This window comes from Saprolegnia diclina (assembly GCF_000281045.1).
Source record: "Saprolegnia diclina VS20 unplaced genomic scaffold supercont1.19, whole genome shotgun sequence".
In the NCBI taxonomy this organism is placed as follows: domain Eukaryota; phylum Oomycota; class Saprolegniomycetes; order Saprolegniales; family Saprolegniaceae; genus Saprolegnia; species Saprolegnia diclina.
Window position 1 is genome coordinate 184244 of NW_008246086.1, and position 21882 is coordinate 206125.

The following is a 21882-nucleotide window of genomic DNA, read 5'->3' on the forward strand; positions in this document are numbered from 1 at the left end:
CCTAAGTCCACGGACGCTCAACCGCATTCAACCTTGTGGAACGACGCCGTCATGACGCGGTCCGTGACGTAAAACGCTTCTTCGACACCGTCGCCGTGATGGACGTCAATGTCAATGTACAATACGCGGGCGTGGTACTTGAGGAGCTCGAGGATACCGAGCACAATGTCGTTGATGTAGCAAAAGCCGGACGCTTCGGCCTTCTTGGCATGGTGCAGCCCACCGGCCCAGTTGATGCAAATGTCGCTGAGGCCTTGGTTGAGGCGGTACGCCGCATCTACGCACAGGAAGCATGATGTCGCATGAACAAGGGCGAAGGAGGACGAACGTACCCAACGAGCCGCCGGCCGAGATTTGACTAAAGTTGAAGACGCCGTCAAAGACGGGGCAGTCGGAGAACTCGCCCATGTTGTCTATATGAAGAGGTCGCATCCGAGGGAGCAAGGTCGGACATACACTTGTCGACTAGAGTCTGCATCGATTTTTCAGTCGACGGGCTCACTTTTTGAAGAAAGTCGACATAGTCGGCGGCGTGGAAGGCCTTGATTTCTTCCGCCGACGCCCAGTGCGGTTGCTACATCGGAATGTGAATAATGTGAAAGATGCGAAGACGAGAGAGACGTACAAACACTTCCATTTTGCGGAAGAGATCGTAGTTGAGTACGAGGTGGTGGGCGAGCTTGAGCCGGTGGGGCTTCATGGGGTGGCCTGGGCCGTAGTAAAAGTTGCCTTCCTCCGCTACACGTAGAGAGTATAAGGTATGGGCTTTGCATCACCAAGACGGACGGTGGTAGAAGTACGAGACGCGGGGTTTGCCCATCGAGGAGCGACTGCGACGACCAACTGCAAACTAGAAATGGCGTCATCACAGCTTCAATGCATTGTATCGATTTATGCAGGTCGTATTCATTATGAGAGGTTTTCGATTGCGTTCCTCGCCACTGAAGTCGGCCGTGAACATTTGACGCGTTCGAGGCTCTCAATACGACGTGAGAACGAGCGTCTTTTAGTGTGGTAAGACCAGGGAGGGTACGGGAAATATCGGCGAAATCATGATAGACAATACGACACGGCGACTCGGTTTTCACTCTTACAAAGAAGCCGCTGGGCAACAAGGTGCTTACAGATGGGTAAGCCATAGAGAATAGAGTGGTAAGATTTGTGCTGGTATTGCGCCGTGGGTAGGGCTGCCAAGTAGTGCGATACAGGGAATGGCCAGTTGTGGCTCTGGGAGCATATCCGTGGGCATATCTTTGGGTATATGACCATATAAAGCATATGATTGGTGGCTTATGTTCGATTGGCATGCAAACGGGCCAATCAAAACGATACATGGGTGCGGCTCGGATCCAAAGGATGCGCACCGAGAATTTGTCCCTTCAGGCTCAAAGTCGACTTGTGTCATTTTTGCTGAGGAATCTAGTAAGCTATGAGACGTGTCACCTTTGTGTTTGTTATATGATGTATAACAATTGTTGGTGAAGCTCGCAACCTCCCTGAAAGAAGTTCGTGAGCGCTCCTGGTAAAGCCGTCGGTGGGCATGTCGCAGGGCCGCCGCCTGCAATACATCTTCGGCTCGCATGAGCTCCGAGCTCCACGCGATGTCGACATCAAGTGACGAGCCTTGCGACCATAACAGATCGTTCACAAACAAGCCCTCAGTAGAAAATAAAATTACTGAAAATTAGTCGGGACTTAAAGTTGTTGAACAAGAAACATGCACGGGGTACTGGCGTATGCCACGCGTCGTCGTCGTCGTCGTCTCGCGGGCGCTTGCGCGACGTGGTTGCATCGCTCTCGGTCACTGGAGCTACGTCGGACATTGTTGTGACAGCGAGGATAGCGTCCAGCTTTGCGATGTATTTCATGTTGCCGCACTGTGCGACATACGTGTCAAACTCGGTCTCGATCGTGCGGCCTGGTTGCGGCAATTTGCGGAGCTTGTAGTCGCAACAACGGTCGGACCCGTGGATGGCGCAGGTATCATAGTCGTCGTCCTCGTCGCCCTTGTCGCGACCAAAGCGGTTCTCGAGCTTATCGCACTGATACGCCACTTTGTATTCGAGTCGATCGGCGTGGGCGAGGACCAGCTCGAGCACCTTGTCGCAAGCTTCATTCGATCGTTCGCACCGACGCGCAGCGCCGTTCTTCAAGAAGACGCGAACGCCCATGCAGTCATTGCAGTAAATCGGGTCGAGCTCTCGGTCGTCGAGGACAAAGTCGGCCAGAATGGCGTCGAGGGGGTCGAGGCGTGCGCCTTGCATGATCAATGTGGTCCGGCAGTGCGTTGCCGCTTGCACAATGGCATTGCGGTGGCCGTTCGCGAACTCACCGACCATCGAATCGCGGTGATAATCCTTGAAGTCATCGGCCATCAAATCGGCAACGGCGAGGGGCACCGACTCGTTGGCGTTGCAAAGTGCCACCAAAGCCAGCCATTGCGCCACAAAGCGGCTTGTCTTTTCTGGAGCGGCCACGATGGAAGCGTCGATCGTTGCGACCACGAGTTGCGCGAAGTGCAGGAGAGGCCCATCGCAGGCTTCATCTTGGCCTTGAGGATGGACAGAGTTGTGTCAAACCAAAAAGCCGAGGACAAAGTCGCGCGTCAATGGCGCCATGGGCAAACTGAGAGATCGCTAGGATACCGCCGTCGCCAAAGAGCGCCTGGACCTTCTCAAAAGCGCCACGTCGCAGCGGCCGATGCGGTGCATGCCGCGCAAGAGATCACAGCCGGCCGACGAGTCCAAACGCTCAAGCGACTAGAGAGGCTCAAGTGCGCCGTACGTGTCGAGGGTCGTAACCAGTATATCCACGTAGGGCACTTGACGTAACGCGGACTGGATGCCGAGAGCCTCGACACGAACACGCGGGAGGTGTTCCAGTCGCCACTTGTCGTTCGCCTTCCCCGAAAGGAGCGTGTACTCGCCCTTCGGGAAGCAGAAGATGTCAACGACCGCCACGAGCGCGAGCGGGAGTCGGTGGCCAACCAAAGGCCATCGGCGTTGCATGGTGCGACGTCGCGGAGGTACCACTCGATGATGAGAACATGCTCATCGACCCACGACTTGTCATATCACTGCGGCGTGCGGGTCAGCACTTGGTGCCACTACGTACGACCGAACTCGCACGAAAAGCGCTGTCGCAGCGGCCGGCAAGAGACGAGCAACCGAGTCCACACCGCATGTAATCCAGCGCTGGATGAGCCGGAGCATAGCCGCGTGCAGCGCCATCCAGCCGTACGCGGCCAAGCACTGCTGAATGACGAGTGCGGGGGCGCCTACATACTGCCGGCGTAACAGCTTCATCACGGACCACATCGCGCTCCTCGGAGTGGCGACGTCGCCAATAAAGAGCTCGGCGAGCGCCACGTAGTTGCACACTACCAAAGCGTGACCCAGCATCGACGCGTGCTCCATCGACATGACCGTCTCGACGTCGAAAATCGTCATCTTGCGCACCGAGATAGCATGGAAGACGCCAATCGCGGCGCGGACAAGGTCGTGGGCGTTGGTGAGACCAAGCTTGGGCGCATTCGCATCTGCGATCGCATTCTGTAAAGGAAGTACGACGTCGGGACCCAGGATACTGGCCAAAAAGATTTCATGCCGATCTTTTGGGTTAAAGACCAGGTTAAAGACGAGTGATTTGCATTCAATTCGCGGAGCAAGTGATGTGTTCATCGTGTATATTGTACTGTTGACCTTTGCATCCATATTCATGCTCCGAATGAACGTAAACTGGTGCCGAGATACTTTACTATGTGTCGTACTGGCACCCATTCGGCTCCAAGAGCAAAAGACGCAAACCGCCCTCTGAGTACAAAGGTTCGAGGAGCGCAGGATTCATTACTCTAGTGCTGGCCTCGGACGAGCTCTTTGACCGTCAAAGTTGTGTAGTAGAATGCCACGATGTCGGTTCAGCAAGGCAGACTTGATTTCGGTGCAAATATTAGAGTTGAAGCACGCCATCGATTGAGATCGCCGCCTCGTTCGCAAACGACAAGCAAGCTTTTCTGCCAGATCTGTGTAATGCGTGGGAGGCAGCGAACGGGACTCTTGGAAGGTTGCGATATCGCATGTATACGAGTTTAGGTTTACGATGAGTCGCGACGTCGACTATCGCCAATGACGCCATCGCGACTTGAAGAGCCAGGTGTTTTATGGCCCATACGCAGTGTAGTCCTTCATGCTAGTAGCAATGTACGCTAGATTATGGTGTGTTGTGGCAGTCGTAGCACACGGCGTGAATGCTCACGATCCACGGTGCTCGTTGGATTCATGCGGTTGGCGCGTAAACCGACCTTCTCGAGGTCCGAGATCCCTACCCACTACTGCCATTCTACGCCCTTCCCACACGTTGACTGCAATGGCGCGCTGGCTGCCGCCCGCAAGACCACGTTGAAGTTGCCAAAAGGGATTGCGCAATCCCTGCCGGAAGATCGCGAATCGCTCGCGTTTCATTGGCTCCCACTGTGTCATTCTCGCTGACGAACGCATGCCTGCTGACGCAACCGAGCTTCGGCGCTTGCTGAGCCGCGACGACACGCCCGTGGTGCTCCCGTGCTGCTACGACGGTCTCTCGGCGCGCCTCGTCGAGCGCGCGGGCTTTGAGTGCACCTTTATGACCGGCTTTGGCGTCTCGGCCGTCCACGGCTTTCCCGACACGCAGCTCATCTCGTACGAGGAGATGGTCGCCGCCGCACGCCGCATCTGCGCTTCGCTCACAGACATTCCGTGCATCGGCGACGCCGACACGGGCTACGGTAACGCGATCAACGTCAAGCGCACGGTCCGAGGCTACATCCAGGCGGGCATGGCCGGCGTCATGCTCGAAGACCAAGTCATGCCCAAGCGCTGCGGCCACACCAAAGGCAAGCAAGTCGTCTCGCGCGATGAAGCCTTCATGCGCATCCGAGCGGCGGTCGACGCACGCCGCGAGAGCGGCCGTGACATTGTGCTCGTCGCGCGCACGGACGCGCGCGGAACGCACTCGCTGGACGAAGCCATTGCGCGCTGCATCGAGTTCCACCGGCTCGGCGCTGACGTCACGTTCCTCGAGGCACCGCAAAGCATCGCAGAAATGCAGCGCATTTGCCGCGAAGTACCGGGGTGGCGCATGGCCAACATGCTAGAGCACGGCGTGACGCCGATTGTACCGGCGGCCGAGCTTAAAACCATGGGCTTCCACCTCGTCGCGTACCCGCTCACGATCCTCGGCGCAAGCATCCAGGCCATGAGCAGCGCGCTCACGCACTTGCGCACACACGGCCACACGCCCGTCGAGACACTGCCGACATTCAACCAGGTACGAATTAGTTGAGATGGTAGCCGAAGCCAAGTGTTGTAGATCAAAGCTGACGTGGGGTTTGACGAGTACTACGTTGAAGAAGACAAGTACCGGGTCGAGTCCGCCTCGTAGACATCCTTTGTAGTACTACGATACACTGCGATGACGACTGAGACCGAGGATGGGATCCTCTACTAATATAATCGTTGGGCTGTATTCATTGGCGCCACTGTGCTACTAGAACTGAGAGCAACGGCAACAACAGAGACATGTGGTAACAAGGGTTAGGTTTATGGTCCATCGTAGTCGTACGTACTTAGCATTTATGGACCGAGCGACAAAATTGTACTTCAATCAGAGACCAAGTAAGGGCCTTGGAGCCTTTCCCTTGAAGGACACCTTGGGATGCAGTCGGCTTCGCCGTAGCCGCCAAACCGACTTGCCTGGATACGACCTCCGAGCATCTCAATGCTGTGCAGGAAACTGAAGTCTCTTGGATGCGACATGTGTCTGCGTGGGGCGTCGCTGTTGACGACAAAGTATCAATCGGGTTCTGGTACGTTTCTTCTTACAGCACTGTATATCTTGTGTTCACTTCTTCTTGGCCGGTGCCCGCGCACGCTTGGGCGCCGATCCCGCGGGCTCCTTGCCCTTGCGCTTGGCAGGCGCTTTGCCCGCAGCTTTGGCGGGCGCCTTCTTTTGAAACTGCGACACGTCGTCGTCATCGTCGCCATTGTCACCGTCGTCGGCCATGAGACCGTCGTCGTCGCCGAGGCCGTCGTCGTCCGCCGCGACCTTCTTGGACGACTTCTTCTTTGCCGGGTTGGCTGCGAGATTGGCCTCGACGAGCGCCTGCGACTTGTGCACACCCTTGTTGTACTTGCGCGTGAACGCGCTCTTGGCCTTTGTATCGAGCTCGGCGTACGAGTGCCGCACGACGCCCGGGAACTTGAAGTGCTCCATGGACTCGGTCAGGTCGTCCTTGCTAATCTCACACGCGTCGAGCATATCGATGACCTCGTCCATGCTCTACCACCGCCTCGTTCCTCTCTGATACATTGATACAAATGGGTCGTACCTCGTCGCCGGCGAGGAGTCGCGTCAAGAGAATCTCCTTCATGAACGGAATGTAGTCCATCCGAATCGCTATAACCCGAGGGTTCATGACCTCGCTCCCGTCCAAAAGAACAGGTACCGTTCCGGGCACCAGACGCATGGCTGCGCATGCGGATCGAGAGCTCACTGAGGAGTCGTTTGGCCTTGTTCGTCGACGAGTTCTTGCCCATCCACCTAGTTGAAGTGTGTTGGCACCGGTACAGATGAAGCAACGGTCCATACCGGGAGAACTCGGGGCGGCCAACAAAGCCTTCGGCATACGTACACGCGCCGACGTTGAGCGCAGCTTGCTTGGTCAAGAGGTCCCAGCGCTACGGCTTTGTGAGCACCACTCGATACATATGAATCACAAGCGTACCTGCTCCTTGCGAATGTAGACGCTGACGAGGTCGCTCTCGGCAATCATGTCGGCCGCCAGCGTAATGTCATCGAGCTTCTCGTCCGACGACGTGCGCTTGCTCTGGATGCTTTGCATGTAGTTCTCTTGGACCATGAGCGGCATGAGGTCGTAGTCGACAAAGTAGGCTTCGTTCCGGGCCTCGAACGACGCGCCGCTTTTGAAGATCATTTGCGTCGCGCTAAATGGGTTGAGCCGCAGCACCTACTCGGCTCCATCGTACCAAATCGCCACACACTAGCATTCTACCTCGTCCTTTTCCGACTGGTAAAAGTGCGTCATGACGTCATCGTACGTCATGACGGTCTTGGACCGGTTCCACATTTGCATCCAGTTGAGCAATTGTCGAATGTCGTTGCCGAAGCGCTCGGCGGCTTCTTCCAGCGCGTTGCGTTCGATGCGCATGCCCTGCGCGGCGCCGATCGCAAGCAGCCGCGTCGCGATTTGCGTCTTTGTCGGCCGACGAAACTTGAGGTCGAGCGCGTGGTTGGCGAGCGACCGGACCTTCGGCGACTGTCGGTCGTTGCAAATGCACACGATCGGCGTCTTGCTCTTCTTGATGATCGCGATGAGCTCGGCCATGCCGCCCCGGTCGCCCGAGCTCATGCCGTCGACCTCGTCCATGACGATGAGCCGCTTCTTAAGCCCCATCTTGGTGGCCGAGCCCCCGAACGAGAGCGCCTGTGTGCCCACAATGTCGGCGAGGCCCGACTGCAGCGTCTTCTTGGAGCGTGCGTCACTTGCGTTGAGCTCGAGAATGTCCATGCCGACCTCGGCTGCGGCCAAAGCAGCGAGTGTCGTCTTGCCAATACCGGGCGGACCTGAGAGAAGCACGGTCTTGGCGCCCATGTTCTCGGTCATCTTGGGGTTGTAAGCCACCTTCTTCGTGCCCTTGACATGGACCGCGTCAAAGTCCCGGAGCCATTGGATAAGGCGCTTGGCGAGCTCGCCGTTGCCAATGATGTCGGCCATCGACTTGGGCTTGTGCTTGTCGGGCCAGAGCATGTCGTCGACGACGGCCGATCCCGCCTTTTGCTTGCCTTTTCCATTGGACGGAGCTGGCTTTACCGTCATGCGCTCAGCGCGCTCCGAGATCAAGTTGAAAAAGTCGTTTTGGTTGAGAATCTTGATCGACTTGGCGACCGCGTCCTTGAACTTGGAGCTCACCGAGACCGAGTCGCCCGACTCTAGGAGCTCGCCAGCGACGAGGTACTTGACGTTGCGCGTCACGGACGACGCGACCGACCCGCCGTAGCGCTTGACGACCATCTCGGCCTCGTCGCGCGGTAAGCTCGAGAGCACGCCCGAGAAGGCGAATGTGAGCCCTTCCAAGCAGCCGGGTTTGCCATCGGGCATGCGTACTTTGCCTTTCGGCAAGTTCAGCGCCTCTTCCTTGGCCGCAGCTTGCTTGGCCGTCTCCTTCTTCGCTGGCGCCTCCTTCTTGGCCGGTGCTTCCTTCTTGGCCAGCGCTACCTTCTTGACCGGCGCCTCCTTCTTTTCAGCAACAGGCTCAACGACCTTGGCCTTCTTGATGGGCTGGACTTCCTCGACGTCCGAGTCGGAGTCGAGCTCGATGACCTTGCGCGACGACTTGGCCGGCGGGGCGGGCTCGTCGTCGGCCTTGGCCTTCCGGGCGCGCGTCGGCGTGGGCTCCTTCCTGGGCATGGCCTTCTTGGGCGAGGCCTTGGTCGGGCCGGGGGACTTGGCCGCGTCGGGCTTGGGCGTGCTGCCGCCCTTTGGCGCGAAGAAGCTGCGGATGTCCATGATACCTCAAGCAATCTGGGACTCTGGCCACCGCAATTCTCCCGCTATTTTTCGATCCCTCTCACAACGCATCGATCATGTGGTATCGAATTCCAGAGGTCTGGCGCCAAAACCAAAATTGGTCAAGATCGCCAGCCCTAGTCATTTCACTAATCTTACATAAACCCGTAGCAGACGTCTTGGCGCCCGACTGAAGCGTTCGGCACATCACAAGCCTGCTGGCAAAAGCGCTTGCGGGAGGTGGTTGGTGATGATGCGCTCGAGGCAAGTAGAACACTCGAGTGATTTGGTCGTTTCCTAGCTGGCTCCATCAAGGTGTACACCGCGGATAGACCTTGGCGCCATCAAGACCGCTCCGTCCAGCGTAAGCGATCTGCGGTCTCTTGGCTCGAGCGAGAAGGTCGCGTGGCGTCCGGCTGGTAGTTCTGCTTGGCTGGGAACCGAACGCTCGGACGTCGACTGCGTCGGAAGCAAGCACGAGCTGTGCATGACGCACGATCGACGGCGGGCATCGCGTTCCGTCCCCAGTGCATTAGAACTAGACGAAGGTTTCGTGTTGCATTGGTCTTAGCTCATGGAAGACTTTTTCGACTTCTTCTTCTTCTTCATGTCTTCGGGCTCGGGTTCGTCCTCGACGTCCTCGATCGGCCGCTTCTTCTCGTACATGGTGTAGTCGTCCGCTTCGTTGAGGTGGGTCGCGCGTGCTGCGAGCTTGGGGTAGTGCACCTGGAGTTGGTCGAGCCACTTGACCGCCATGCGCTTCCGGCCCGACCGCGTTTTGCGCCAGACTCGGTCAAAGTTGGCGTGCGAGCAGTAGTTTTGTGTCACAGCGATCGTGTCGTCCATGTTGTAGACTGCATGCCACCAGCCGCCGGGCACGTAGACCGTGTCGCCCGGGTACTGGATGAACTCCATGTACTCGAGCTTCGGGTCCTTCGCGAGCATGCGCGGGAGCAAGTCGGCAAAGTAGTTGCCCGCTTCGTCGTCCTCGCCGGGGTACACGAGGCCCTTGGCTTTGACGAGCGTCTTGTCGACGTGCGGCGGGAAGACGACCCAGCGCTTCCGGCCGACGAGGAGCGTGTTCCAGGCGCTCGTGCCAAGCGGGTCGAGGTGCACGCATGTACCCGACCGCTTGGGCCCGACGAGGAACCAGCGGTACGGCGGCCGGCGCGACTCGCCGACGAGCGAGAAGAGGTCGTCCGGGAAGTAGCGCGGGACCTTGTAGTCGTGCAAGAGCTGCGTTGTCTCCTTCTTGTCGTCGAACGTCGAGTCGAAAATGTAGAGCGGACTGTCGTCGATCTGCGTCTTCATGTACTTGCAAAAGTACTTGAACTTCATGCGCAGCGTCTTGCCGTCGTCGTCTTCGCCGACCTTGAGGTTCGCGTGCTTGTAGTCCTTCTTGAGCTTCTACGCGCGGGTCCGAAGCGCATGAGACATATTGCAAAGGATGAGAGCATACCTTGAGATGCCAGTTGTCGCAGGCGGTCCAGCCTTCGTCTTCGGGAATCCCTTCAATGATGAGCGGCAGCATGGGCTTTTCGTACTCGTCAATGAAGCGCTGGACACTCAGGTCCTTGCACGACTCGCGCGGAATGTCCTTGCTGCTGTCGATGGGCATATCGCAAATGTCCGAGCCGGCAAAGCCTTGGTTCGTCCACGCATCGAGTCGCATGTCTACGTGCATGCCATGAGCCCACGAAGCGAATGCGATGGCAGGCTTCAAGCAGCCGTGTTGCGGGTGGCGTACCGGTGCGGTGCTTGCGCTTGGCGTCATCGATGATCGCCTGCACCTTGCTCGAGAGGCGCGGCGCGGGCACGGGCCGGTGGCGGTAGGTCGTGCGCCCGCTCGCCTTGGCGGCCATCGGCGTCGTGGCCGGCGACCGACGGACGTCGGACTGCGCGTTGGGCGACATCGAGCAAATTGAAGAATAAATGGCCAATCACGTATCTCTAGCGCCGGCGCCGAATCCACCAACAATTTTAACCAATCAGACAAAAGATACACTTTTCGGGCGAAGTCTCTCCCTTGGGTGTTGCAGACTGGCTTGTACCGACTGCAATCCTCGCATATTAGCACAAATTGTCCACTGCGTCATCGACACCTCTAGCACTTTTGTCTATGGCACTACGATTCCTCGCCGAGTAACGAGAAGGGTCGCTTCAACGCGGACTTGAAGTTGGCGTGGGACGCTCGCTTGACTATTGATGACATAGTCCACTGTGACGACGGCGAGATCCGTAGTACTACAGGATAAAGGCGTCGGCAATCAATGGCTCGACGGTCGCTCCCTCGTTTGTCATGAATACCTGAAATCTCTTGAATTGAAATCGTGAAACCACTGAGCTTTCTCGGATTTTGCGAACCAAAACGTCACATTTGGCTCGATATAAGACGTGAGACGCCAGTATTTGATCCATTGATGTAGTAAGATAATGCAGTCAGAGGTTGTACGATCATGCAGTCAGAGAGCCTGGCACGCTAAGGAGACCGTACAAGTTCGGCAACGAGAGATTCGTGGGCAAGGTTGGCTTGCCGTGGGGCCGGATATTGCGGTTGTATCCGGATATGTACGAAAAACGAATTAAATGCAATACAAAAAGCAAGATATAGTGTCGATTTAATTCTATTGCAAACACCAATGATCATTAGGCTCCAGATCGCGCATGATGGCAACCGAGCCGAAAGCCACGAAGGACCCGATCGACGCCGACGCCGAGGACTCGGACGATGAAGACTACAACCCAGGTAGACGCTCCTGTATGTGAGCATGGTAGCATCCAGCTGCGCTAGAGCAAGACACGGAGGCCAAGGTTGAGGACGAGCTCGATGCGAAGGAGGAGCAAGAGTAAGCCAGCACCTTTGGGCTGGATTCAACCTCATGGTTTTCGCCATAGATTCCTGCGCAAGCATGCTGCCAAGCAGCCCATGGTAAGGTATGGCCTCCAAGAGATGGCTACTGAGGTCCATGCGCAGGCCACGAACGCGAGCAAGCGCAAGGTCGACGATCTCTGGGCTGATATGAACGCCGACACGGCGGTCTCGGCCACGTCGACGAGCAAGACAGCCAAGGTAGGCTGCCTCCATCGACATAATTATAACACAGCGCGGCTGCGTAGCTACTGCACAAGCTCGTGCAAGGCCCACCAAAGAAGAAGAAGACCACAAAGGTCCGCGAGTTTCACATGCCCATCATGGGCTGCTCGGGCAAGTCGCGCGGGGGCGCACCGCTCAAGCAAGATGCAACCGTGACCCAAGTGCTCAAGTTTGCCGGTCAAGAGTACACGTACGCATGCCTCTTGTAGAGCCAAGTGCAGCATACGGGTGGTAGGGTCAAAAAGTCGGCGGCGGACAAGAAGACGGGTCTGGACGCCATCGTCGACGCGCTCCAGCAGCCCAAGAAGGTGTCGACGATCGAAAAGTCGTCGATGGATTGGGACTCGTTCAAGGAGAAGGAAGGGATCGTCGACGAGCTCGAGCAGTACACCAAGGACGGGTACGACGACTACACTTCATCATCTTGGTCTAACGCAGATGTTAGGTACTTGGAGAAGAAGGACTTCTTACACCGCGTCGACTTGCGCAAGTTTGAGCTCGAAAAGGCCGAGCGTGAAAAGGTGCGCCGCGCCAACAACTAAGAAGTGCACGACTACGGCGTTGAAATATATATAAAACCCTCGATCTCTAACGGGTGCGTGGCACCGCGATCGGCGCGCTGGCCTTGCTCAACGCTCCTCGCGTTGCCCGGAGACGAAAGACGTAGCTCTTGCCAGGCTCCAAGCCGCCGACAGCACATGTGATGGTCGCGTCGCTGCGGGCCACCGCGACGTCAGCGCAGACCCGCCAGACGCGGACGGGCCAGTCGCGCGACACATACAGTCGATGGTTGGCGCTGGCCGGTGGCCGCGGCCACGAGACCAGCACTTGTCGCGTCTCGGGCGTCCAGCGCGCCTGTGGCGGTGCCCACGTGGCGGGGCGAAACCACTCGAGGCGCCGCGCGCGAATCGGCGGGCCGAGGCTCGACGTCGTCTTGGCCGAGCTCCCGATGTCGTCGGAGGATGCAGTCGAGACGACGGCGCAGAGACTGTCGTCGTCGCCGCCTTCGTGTCGCTGGAGTGTAAAGTTGGGCGGCAGCTCGAGGCAGCGCGGACGCCGGCGCAGGCGGAGGACGAGCGGCCGCGACGCGACCTTGAGCGCGGCGACCGTCTCGGGGAGGCCGACGACGCGCGCGCCGTTGATGGCGAGGAGGATATCGCCACTCTAAGCATGTACGTCAGTCAGTAGCGCCCGCAGAGACGTCGTACGTCGATGGGCGGGCCGCCGTCGAGCGCGGGCCCCGTCACGCCCTGGACACGGATCGTGCGCTGGTCCATCTCGTGCAGCTCGAGCGTGAGGCCGATCCGCGGCGCGTCGAAGCGCACCTACGCGGCGCATCGCTGGCGCGGCCGATCGCATCGCCCAAGTACCTCGTAGTCGTCGGCGTCCGAGACCCGGCGCAGCATGATGGCAACGAAAAAACAACGAATCTCGCCCAAGGGTTGTGGACAGCATTAGTTACACCTGAGTCTACGCCATGGAGAAGCCCGTCACGTCCATCGCGGCCACCTGCGCGCATCATCATCACCATCCGCCCCTCTCTCAAGTACGAGCTCGACAAAGGCGTACCAGCGTGAGCGCCTCGAGCAGCACCGCCTTGCTCTTGTAGTCGGGCAGGTCCAAGCTATACGCGGGTCGATACAGTGCGAAGTAGCCAACGAGGATGAGACGCCCACCGGTTGCAGCAGGTGCGTGCGACGGGGTACTGCATCGTGTCGGTCATGGGTACAACGCGGAGCGTAAAGTGGCACAGCTTGCCGTCTCGGGTCGTGAGCCCCTAGATACGACGCCTCCGGCTTTGTGGTGGCGACAGAAGACGACGTACGCGGAAGCCCTGGAAGGGCACGCACGGACTCCCAGTGACAAACTGCAGCAACCGCGCGCGCTGCGCGTGCGAGAAGCCAGCGACGATGTCCCAAAACCACGCGATCGTTCGTTCGTCGCTGCTGCTGCCGCCGTAGATGAACGTGTGGCGCTTCCAGTCGGCCACGTCGATAGCATCGAGGCCTATGCTCTTCAGCCTCCATAATTGCGAGAGAAACGAGCGTACCGCAGAGCACGAGTCGGAGCTCTTCGTGGTCAAAGACCGAGAGCATTCGTTGGGGTACAATGTCATTGACGCCATCGAGAAACGCAGCAAGCGCGGCGGGTGCGCGCGTGGCGCAGCGGTACTGGACGTAGCGCGCGACGAACGCCGCCTTGTTGTCGTTGGTGACGAGCACATCGCGGCCGCCCGGCACCAAGTCGATGACGCGGCCGTCGGGTGATAGGACACTACGAATGCACGCTTCGTCCATGCCCAGATCTGAAAGGCAATGTGGCACCTAAAGTCGAGCGCGAGGGCTGCCACGTCATGGTCCTCGGCCGTTACAAGCCAGTGCAAACTCGCGTGCAGCGACGGGTCCACGAAGCGCAGGTCGTCAAGACCAAAGGGCATGCCCACGAGATGCTTGAGGAGCACGACGTTGAAGCGCGCGGGCAGTGCGTGGCCGTCAAAGAGAGCCCGTCCGATGAAGCGGCCAATGCCCCGGTACCACTACCATACGTCAACATAGCAGCAGCAGTCGACAGCGTCGGAACCAACCTGCGGGTCCATCGCCGCGTTGATCTCGAGCGTATGGCCGTGCGTCGTCGCAAAAAAGCCGGTCGCGGGATCAAAAAGCGCCGAGGCCACGAGTGTGTACCACTCGCGCTCGAGGCCGCCCGCGTCGACGCCGGGCTCGTCATCGAAGCGCACCGAGAACGGCTTGTACACGTCGGCCTCCGCGAGTGCGTCGAGGGCGCGGCACATGGCCTGCACAACGTCGTCGCCGTGCCGCGTCGTGCAAAGCGTGACAAACTTGTGCCGCTGCCCAACCTTGAGCCACGCTAGAGCTTTGAGGAACCACTGGAATTTCAGAGAAAACGAAAGCGCATGGACGCCAACGACGTCTTCCGACGCCTCGCGGCGGCGCGCGTTGAACTCGGCGACAGTCTCGGTACGAATCGACGCCTCGTGGACGTGGACCACGTACGCGTCGGCTTCGATGCTCTCGCCGCGCACGTGCTGCCAGCGGTACTGGCCGTCCGGTAGCACAAAGCGGTGCCAGTCGCGCCGGTGCCTACAACTCCGATCTTAGTCCAACCCAACGTCGCAAAGCGGTCGTACTGCGCCGCGGTCGTGGCCTTGGGCGTCGAGACGCACACATACGGCGCCTCACTGCGTTGGCCCAAGCCGCACAAGAGGCACGCGCTCGCGGCGCTGTTGTTGGCAAACGCGCAGGCCGTGCACGTCCACGTGCCGGCCGCCGTGTCCCTACATCGCGTTCGAAACAGCTCGATCCAAACGGGCGTACGTGGATGCGAGGTCCTGGACCGTGTCGACGCCGGGCAGCAAGCTCACGATGGCGTCGCCGGCGCGAGTCTGGCCAACGTACTGGCAGACGCCCCACGCGATGAGGAGGACAAACATGACGACGTACGTGACGATGACAAAGACGTCCGTGGACGGTGTACCCATGCTCTATAGATGCCGGCGATCGAAGATGGGTTCTGTGCTGGGACCCGGCGCCAGATGGGCCCGTTGTCGCTGCTGTTGCGTTTTTCGGACAGAAAAATACAGTGTTTGATTTCCAGTGTATATAGAGAAATGCAATAGAGACGATGATCTTACAAGCGGTTGACGTGGATGTTGGCGAGGTACGGCTCGACGACCTTCTGGATCGCGCCCGAGCGCACGAGGTCGAGGACGGCGTCGATGTCCGGCGCGATGTAGCGGTCCTTGTCCATGGCGGGCACGCGGCTGCGCACGAGGCGGTACACGGCCTCGAGCGCGTCCGTCGTCTTGAGCGGGCGGTGGAACTCGAGCGCCTGGCAGGCCGCGAGGAGCTCGATCGCAAGCACCGTCTCGACGTGCGTCACGACCGTGAGCGCCTTGCGCGCGGCAAAGCCGCCCATCGACACGTGGTCTTCCTTCCCGCCGGACGTCGAGAGCGAGTCGACCGACGACGGGTGGCAGAGCACCTTGTTCTCCGAGACCAAGGCCGCCGACGTGCAGTGGGCAATCATGAAACCCGAGTTGAGGCCGCCGTCCGCGACAAGGAACGCCGGGAGACCCGAGAGGGACGGGTTCACGAGGCGCTCAATGCGGCGCTCGCTCACGCTCGCCAGTTCGTGGACACCGATCGCGAGGAAGTCGAGGGCCTTGGCCGGGTACTCGCCGTGGAAGTTGCCGCCCGAAATGATAAAGCCGCCGCCGCCGCGGTAGAACGTGTCGGACGTGCGCTTCATCGAGCGCGCTTCCTTCTCGGTGAGGAGACGCTTGAGGCGCGCGATTTCTTCGTTGGCGGCCGCCAAGTCGGCGGGCTTGGTCGCCGACTCGTGCTCGTCAATGAGCTCGGCGTGCTGCGGCGCAAAGTCCGTGGTCACGTCGGCCGAGCCCACAAACACCATCGGGTTGTCGGTCGCCGAGTTCATCTCGACGTTGATGATACCGCGCACAAACTCGATCGTGTCGTTGACGATACCGTGGATCTGCGGCGCACACCGGAGCGTGTACGCGTCCTGGACCTTGCCCGCGTAGTTGTGCGACTGGAAGAGTTCGGACGGCTTGTCCGCCTGCAGCAAGGTGCGGATGCGGTCCGCGACCATGCGCTGGCCCTTATGCGGGCGCACTTCATGGATGCGCGGGTGGAACGCGTTGACCGTGCCTTTGAGCACTTCGAGCGTGAGCGCAACTGCAATGTCGGCGACCTCGGCGACGTTGGCGGCGCGCACGACGGCTTCGCAGCCGATCGACGTGATGAGCTGCGTGCCGTTGATCATCGCGAGGCCCTCCTTGGCCTTGAGCTGCACGGGGCGGAGACCACGCGCCTTGAGCACCTCGGCCGCGTCCTTGATCTTGTTGCCGTCCTTCGTGTCCCACATCTTGCCTTCGCCCATCATGCCGAGCGCCAAGTGCGCAAGCGGCGCGAGATCGCCGGACGCACCGACCGTACCCTTCTCCGGCACGATCGAGAGGCAGTCGTTGTTGAACGCGTCGATGAGCTGCTCGAGCGTGTCGACGCTAATACCGCTGTGGCCCTTGGCGAGCACGTTGATGCGCAGCGCGAGGAGCATGCGAGTCGCCGACGGCGAGAGCGGGCTGCCGACGCCCGACGAATGCGACCGAATGAGGTTGTCCTGGAGCTCGTGGAGCTTATCGGACGAGATGACAATGTTCGAGAACAAGCCAAAGCCCGTGTTGATGCCGTACGCGACTTTGTTTTCGGCGAGGATGTTGTCGACGACTTGGCGGCCGCTCTGGACCTTGGCCCACGCGTCGGCGCTCAGCTGGATCTTGGTCTCGCCCTTGGAGAGGAGGACGAGGTCCTCGGCCTCGAGCGAGAAGCCATCGAGTGTAAGGGTCTTCGAGCTCATGCTGCTGTTGTCGTTTGCTTGTCGAAAGGCAAATTCGGAAATGAGCAGCACCCGCGCCCACCCACGCAAGATCGCATCCTCTTGGGCTTTGTATACAGACGGATTAAGTGCGATACACAAGTGCTGAGTTAAGTGCGCTTGCGACAGCTGGCCGCCAACTTCAAGGCTGGGGTCACGCGCGCGCGAGCGGTCCACGCCCGTGCTAGCGACTGCGTTTGCTGTCCGCCGGACGCCAATGCCTCGTATGTACCTCGTACTAAAGGCTCATAGGGTACGTGGCGCGCTGAACGACCAGATAGAGGTCGGCGGCGACGCGGCGGTAGGACGCGCCTTCGTCACGTGATCCATGTCGATCTTCATGACGTCACCGGCGCGGAACGCCGGTCGTGGCCATCTGGCAGCTGGCGGCGGCCTTTACTGGCGGCTACTGGCTGGCGCCTGGTGAGCCGCACGTTTGATATCTTGATTTGCCACTGTGCACCATCTGCCAAGGACGGTAAGGAAACCTCCTCCTTCCTCGTCGCCAACACGACACAAAGGCGCTCGATCAAAGAGAACGCAGGACTTATGGTTGGTTGAGTGCAAGGTGCTTAGTATGTTGTTAGATCAACTACTAAAGTCACTCGAGTCGCTGGGGCTGACCACGGGAGAGGCGACCTTCGGGCGCTTCGGAAGCCGCTCAGTGTCCATCACCTCGCGCTTCTTCTTCTTTCTACGAGCATGGCATTGGGATCACGGTCCGTTGAGGTTGAGGCCATGCGTACCGGTCCGTGTCTGTTACAGCAGCCGCAGCCGCCAGCGGGCTTGGAGGTACGGACGGCTTGGGCTTCTTCTGGGTCCTACGCAATCAAACGTATGGCACGGTGAGGCGTCAAGCGAATCGCGTTGGCGCCGCACCGGTCCGAGCCATCGGCGGCCGTCTTGTCACGACGGCTAGTTTAGTCGCAGGTCAGCGCTCCATATACCACGGCACATTGGAGCTCATCATACCTCATCGTCGTCTTGTCCGCCGGCACGCTACATCAGCATGACAGACCAAATGAGATGGTGGACATGCAAGATGTGAGTACCTCAACTTGGTGGCGGGCGAGCCTTTGGCCAACGTTTCCTTCTTCATCCTGTGCATCCCGCCGTTAGCACTAGCTGGTTTAACCTAAGGTACCTCTCACGGCGTGCCTCGAGCAAGGCAACGGTGCGGGCCTTTGGAGGCATCTCCAAGCTACGCCATCACACTCGTCGGTCCACGCCACGGCCAAGCAATAGTCGTACTTGGGCTTGACACTTCGCTTGCTCGGCTCGGACTTGATGTCTTTCTTGATGCTAGTAGAGGACGTTGCAAGGGCGTGGCATGCGAGAGGTGTGTACCCTAGCTTGGAGATCAAGAGTGACGTCGCTGACGGTGGTGCTGGCGGCATGGCCGCACGCGGCTTCTTCTCGAGCGGATGTTTGCTCTTCTCTGCGAGCTGGTGCTTGGTTTTACTCGCGGCGTTGAGAATGGCTTGGGCGCCCGACTCTTTCTTGGCCTTGCGCGTTGCCATTTCGTGGCAGCTCGCGCTCGTGATGGTCGGGATCCACGTCGAGACTCTAGAGACATCCATATATATGTATGACGAGACGCGTGTATGGTATATGGACAGACGTGGCTGGGTCTTGGAGATATGGGTGCGACCGAAAGTACTCGGACTGGAGCGCTTGCTCGGCGTTGAAGCGCTTCTTCGGGTCGATCTGCAGCAGCTTGTCGAGCAGCTCGAGAAAGCCTTTGGGCAGCGGCCGCTTGCGCTTCTCGGCCTTGCTGTTCATCATCGTCTTGAGCTGCCACGTGCGCTTGTCGGGCTGAATAAACTTCTCATAGTGGGGCAAGTGCGAAATGCCATTCACTTCTTCGACCGCGCTGCCGCAGACATCGATGATCTTGGCCATTTGGTCGGCTTCGACCTTGCCCGCAAAGATGGGGTGCCCGAGGAAGAGCTCGGCCATGACGCAGCTAGCCATCACCGCTCAGTCAAAGAAGTGGACAAGGAGCGTAGCATCTACCCTGCGCTCCACATGTCGATGCTTCCGTCATAGTCGTTGGCACCGAGAAGCAGCTCGGGGGCGCGGTACCACAGCGTTACCACCTAGCGTCGCGATGAAGACACCAGAAACGCGATGCAAGGACGTAGGTACCTTGTTCGTAAACTTGGGGTTCGTCCGCGCCGTGCGTGCAAGGCCATAGTCGGCAAGCTTGACTTCGTGGTCGGCCGTGAGGAGGATGTTGGAGCACTTGATGTCCCGGTGGACGACGTCGCGTAAGTGCATGTACTGCAGCGCTTCGAGGAGTTGCTTCATGATGTACTTGGCGGCGACTTCGGTAAAGACATGGCCCGACTGGAGGAGGCCTGTCAAGTCGTGTGGCACAAACTCAAGCACGAGGTAGATCGAGCCGCTGGCGTAGTCGACGCCCGTCTCGGTCGCATGGTTCGAGTATGCACTGTCGTCGGCGGCGCCGCCGCCCCCAAGATCGTCGTCGTCGTCGTCTTTTTGCTTGCTCACGACGACCTCCTTGAGCTGGACGAGGTTTGGGTGGCGTAGCGCCTTGAGCGCTGCGATCTCGCGCAAGGTCGTGATCGGGATGCCCTCGGCCTCGTTGAGCGTCTTGATCTTCTTCATGGCCACGCGCTCGCCCGTCGCCTTGTGCTTGGCCTCGTACACGCAGCCGTACGTGCCCGAGCCGACGCACTTGACCTTCTCGTAGACCTCGACGCTCCGGGTTCCATAGGCCGCCATGCCACTGCTGAGCTCGATGGACCCGACCAAGCAGAGATAGCACACTATATTAGGTGTACCTAAATAGTATGTATTCAACACTATATTTGACATAGGACACACCATGACACTAATTGAGCGTAATCCTTGATATGGTGTTGAAAATGTGAAATTGAAATGGTGTGATTTGGTCATCGTATCCGGACAAAGACCGGTGGCAAAAGGTCGATCGACCCAGCAGACGACGACGCATGCAGTACCTGGACGAATGCGTCCACCAGATGCGGGCCTGCGCGGACAAGGTGCATGATGGCGATGGACGCATGAGGTTGACGATACATGTAGCTGCGCGGGTCCAAGCATGCGCTCGTAGACGCGCTCGAGGCCATGCGCGAGGAAGAGCTGCCCGTCGTCAAGTTTGTACGTCGCCATGCGATCGCCAACGATCTCATGCGTGGAGGTAGAAGCACAAGCTTCTGTACGAGGCCCATGAGAAGGAAGAGGACATCCGCGAGCGCAACCTCAAGAAGTTTGAAGCGCTCGAGAAGCAAGGTACGCCATCCTCTCTATCTCGTGGCTCATTCGAGGCACGTAGCCCACGAGATGCTCGACAAGATGCTTGCCGAGAAGAAACAGCTCGAGACCGAGATGCGCCGGCAGTCGCAGCAGTTCCGCAACGTCATGGACCAGCGCGACGCCGACGTCGAGGTACCTATCTCTCGACGGCGACCATAGCCAACGAGGTTTTAGGCAGAATACTCCAAGGCGCTTGGCCAGCTCCACGACGAGCTCGAAGACACGACGCAGGTAGATCCATTCTAGTATCAACGCGATTTACATGCGTTTTCTAGCAACTGGAGCTGGCGATCCGGATTCGGGATGCCAAGCACGCCCACTTGACCGACCTTCCCGCGCCGTCGGCCGACTTGGACGAGCTTGTAGCGACAAACGCGGCGCTGAAAGCCCAAGTCGAAGACGCCAACGAAGACGTAGCAGCACTCAAGGACGAGTACCATGCGCTCAAGAACGCGCCGATCAAGCGCAAGCCGCAGGACGAGCTCGTCTCGGCCAAGTCCCGCGCGCTCGCCGAGAAGAAAGGTCGTGTGCATTCAACGACGGCGACGGTTGCGACGTCGCTTCCCCTTAGATGCGATGGAGTGTGTCCACCTGCAGCAGGAGATTCGTGTGCTCCAGCAAACCCACCACTCGATGCAAAACAAGGTACGACATCGTCGCCAAGCGGGTATTGATGGCGTCCACAGTCGACCCAGCGCCACTGGCTCGAGCTCCAAGTCCAAGAAAACAAGCGCGTCGAAGAAGCCATCGCCAACGTACGTGCGATCGCAAGCGTCTCTGGGCCCAGTTGGATGCAATTAGGTGGCCGCCGAGATCGAGACGACCAAGACCAACCTCGTCCAGACGTCGATCCGACTGCAGTCACTGCTGCGGACATTGGCGTCGTCCCCAACCGTCGGCGCGGTCATGACGCGTCTTTACGGTCTCTTTTCGCCGACCAACGTGACGCTGTCGGTCGCCGACTGCTTGGCCGCGAGCCCCAGCGAACCCGAGGGCAGGCAGGCGCTGCTCGAGCTCGAGCAAATGGGCCTCGTCCGGCGCGAAAGCGACTTTATCACCAAGCTCTAGACGCCATACAACTCGTATTTGCATCACTTTTTCTTTTCGCAGAGTCGTTGGCTGCGCTCGATACTGAGAAAGGGTGATCATGACAGCAGACGCGCTTCGAGCCGACACTGCTGACGCTGGATGGGTCTTTATTGACCCTTGCCGCCCGAGGCAAGACGCGAGGTCGATATTCTGCAGGCAAAGTCTTGTGTTCAACCCAGATGACTAACAGCACCATGTCTCAAAAGCCAGTGCAGAGTCGGCGTTGCAAGTGGCGCCGAAATTTAGAGCAAAGATGTGACATCAAGTTATCGTATATATTTGGTCATTGCTGCGGTGAAGAAAGCTAGCTAGGCGTGCGAGGTACATCATCGGTATTAATCAAGGTTGGTCTCATGTCGTGACCGAGCCCCGCTTGTGCAGCGGGTCCGGCCTACTCAGAAACGAGGAATTCCATCAC

General features: G+C 58.9%; 12 protein-coding genes across 12 annotated transcripts in view; 3 read left to right on the plus strand and 9 right to left on the minus strand.

Moving 5' to 3' along the window:
- The window catches only part of SDRG_06859 (histone deacetylase 1/2), a gene marked incomplete at both ends in the record, with an annotated part of 2047 nt that extends 1227 nt beyond the window's left edge, over positions 1 to 820 (minus strand). Inside the window, 5 exons of the mRNA XM_008612665.1 lie at positions 33 to 277; positions 333 to 413; positions 457 to 574; positions 626 to 738; positions 787 to 820. Of these exons, the coding sequence (XP_008610887.1) occupies positions 33 to 277; positions 333 to 413; positions 457 to 574; positions 626 to 738; positions 787 to 820 (591 nt within the window). The remainder of the gene's footprint in view (positions 1 to 32; positions 278 to 332; positions 414 to 456; positions 575 to 625; positions 739 to 786) is intronic.
- Positions 821 to 3073: 2253 nt separating this feature from the next.
- SDRG_06860 (hypothetical protein) lies at positions 3074 to 3680 on the minus strand (the record flags this gene model as incomplete). Its single annotated transcript, XM_008612666.1, has 2 exons — positions 3074 to 3106; positions 3168 to 3680. The coding sequence occupies 2 exons, from the start codon at positions 3678 to 3680 to the stop codon at positions 3074 to 3076; spliced, it is 546 nt and encodes a 181-aa protein (XP_008610888.1).
- An 800-nt stretch (positions 3681 to 4480) lies between these two features.
- Positions 4481 to 5511, plus strand: SDRG_06861 (carboxyvinyl-carboxyphosphonate phosphorylmutase). Its single transcript, XM_008612667.1, has 2 exons — positions 4481 to 5304; positions 5347 to 5511. Exons 1-2 carry the CDS (start codon positions 4495 to 4497, stop codon positions 5416 to 5418), a joined length of 882 nt encoding a protein of 293 aa, XP_008610889.1. The 5' UTR covers positions 4481 to 4494; the 3' UTR covers positions 5419 to 5511.
- Positions 5512 to 5729: 218 nt separating this feature from the next.
- On the minus strand, positions 5730 to 8597 carry SDRG_06862 (hypothetical protein). The gene is made up of 6 exons (XM_008612668.1): positions 7049 to 8597; positions 6761 to 7003; positions 6625 to 6713; positions 6482 to 6576; positions 6365 to 6432; positions 5730 to 6315 (listed from the first exon to the last, which is right to left on the minus strand). Exons 1-6 carry the CDS (start codon positions 8561 to 8563, stop codon positions 5878 to 5880), a joined length of 2448 nt encoding a protein of 815 aa, XP_008610890.1. The 5' UTR covers positions 8564 to 8597; the 3' UTR covers positions 5730 to 5877.
- Positions 8598 to 9091: 494 nt separating this feature from the next.
- Positions 9092 to 10490, minus strand: SDRG_06863 (hypothetical protein). The gene is made up of 3 exons (XM_008612669.1): positions 10311 to 10490; positions 10023 to 10237; positions 9092 to 9970 (listed from the first exon to the last, which is right to left on the minus strand). Exons 1-3 carry the CDS (start codon positions 10474 to 10476, stop codon positions 9131 to 9133), a joined length of 1221 nt encoding a protein of 406 aa, XP_008610891.1. The 5' UTR covers positions 10477 to 10490; the 3' UTR covers positions 9092 to 9130.
- Positions 10491 to 11230: 740 nt separating this feature from the next.
- Positions 11231 to 12228, plus strand: SDRG_06864 (hypothetical protein; the record flags this gene model as incomplete). Its single annotated transcript, XM_008612670.1, has 7 exons — positions 11231 to 11309; positions 11355 to 11409; positions 11459 to 11492; positions 11538 to 11633; positions 11681 to 11847; positions 11893 to 12057; positions 12103 to 12228. 7 exons carry the CDS (start codon positions 11231 to 11233, stop codon positions 12197 to 12199), a joined length of 693 nt encoding a protein of 230 aa, XP_008610892.1. The 3' UTR covers positions 12200 to 12228.
- A 17-nt stretch (positions 12229 to 12245) lies between these two features.
- SDRG_06865 (hypothetical protein) lies at positions 12246 to 13063 on the minus strand (the record flags this gene model as incomplete). Its single annotated transcript, XM_008612671.1, has 3 exons — positions 12246 to 12821; positions 12866 to 12982; positions 13028 to 13063. The coding sequence occupies 3 exons, from the start codon at positions 13061 to 13063 to the stop codon at positions 12246 to 12248; spliced, it is 729 nt and encodes a 242-aa protein (XP_008610893.1).
- Positions 13064 to 13127: 64 nt separating this feature from the next.
- Positions 13128 to 15156, minus strand: SDRG_06866 (hypothetical protein; the record flags this gene model as incomplete). The annotated part of the gene is made up of 9 exons (XM_008612672.1): positions 13128 to 13166; positions 13227 to 13281; positions 13334 to 13434; positions 13483 to 13664; positions 13708 to 13931; positions 13982 to 14193; positions 14242 to 14758; positions 14806 to 14952; positions 14993 to 15156. 9 exons carry the CDS (start codon positions 15154 to 15156, stop codon positions 13128 to 13130), a joined length of 1641 nt encoding a protein of 546 aa, XP_008610894.1.
- A 149-nt stretch (positions 15157 to 15305) lies between these two features.
- On the minus strand, positions 15306 to 17054 carry SDRG_06867 (histidine ammonia-lyase; the record flags this gene model as incomplete). The annotated part of the gene is made up of 1 exon (XM_008612673.1): positions 15306 to 17054. One exon carries the CDS (start codon positions 17052 to 17054, stop codon positions 15306 to 15308), a length of 1749 nt encoding a protein of 582 aa, XP_008610895.1.
- Positions 17055 to 17619: 565 nt separating this feature from the next.
- SDRG_06868 (CMGC/CDK/CRK7 protein kinase) lies at positions 17620 to 19856 on the minus strand. The gene is made up of 11 exons (XM_008612674.1): positions 19221 to 19856; positions 19089 to 19171; positions 18694 to 19038; positions 18420 to 18638; positions 18324 to 18374; positions 18217 to 18273; positions 18125 to 18172; positions 18045 to 18071; positions 17952 to 17987; positions 17819 to 17893; positions 17620 to 17766 (listed from the first exon to the last, which is right to left on the minus strand). The coding sequence occupies exons 1-11, from the start codon at positions 19818 to 19820 to the stop codon at positions 17661 to 17663; spliced, it is 1647 nt and encodes a 548-aa protein (XP_008610896.1). The 5' UTR covers positions 19821 to 19856; the 3' UTR covers positions 17620 to 17660.
- Positions 19857 to 20000: 144 nt separating this feature from the next.
- On the plus strand, positions 20001 to 21499 carry SDRG_06869 (hypothetical protein). Its single transcript, XM_008612675.1, has 9 exons — positions 20001 to 20101; positions 20145 to 20219; positions 20264 to 20351; positions 20395 to 20507; positions 20550 to 20606; positions 20651 to 20897; positions 20947 to 21020; positions 21062 to 21130; positions 21177 to 21499. Exons 1-9 carry the CDS (start codon positions 20051 to 20053, stop codon positions 21441 to 21443), a joined length of 1041 nt encoding a protein of 346 aa, XP_008610897.1. The 5' UTR covers positions 20001 to 20050; the 3' UTR covers positions 21444 to 21499.
- Positions 21500 to 21705: 206 nt separating this feature from the next.
- Positions 21706 to 21882, minus strand: part of SDRG_06870 (60S ribosomal protein L12) — a 1382-nt gene continuing 1205 nt past the window's right edge. The window contains exon 2 of the mRNA XM_008612676.1: positions 21706 to 21855. The gene's annotated coding sequence lies outside the window, so the exon portion shown is untranslated. The remainder of the gene's footprint in view (positions 21856 to 21882) is intronic.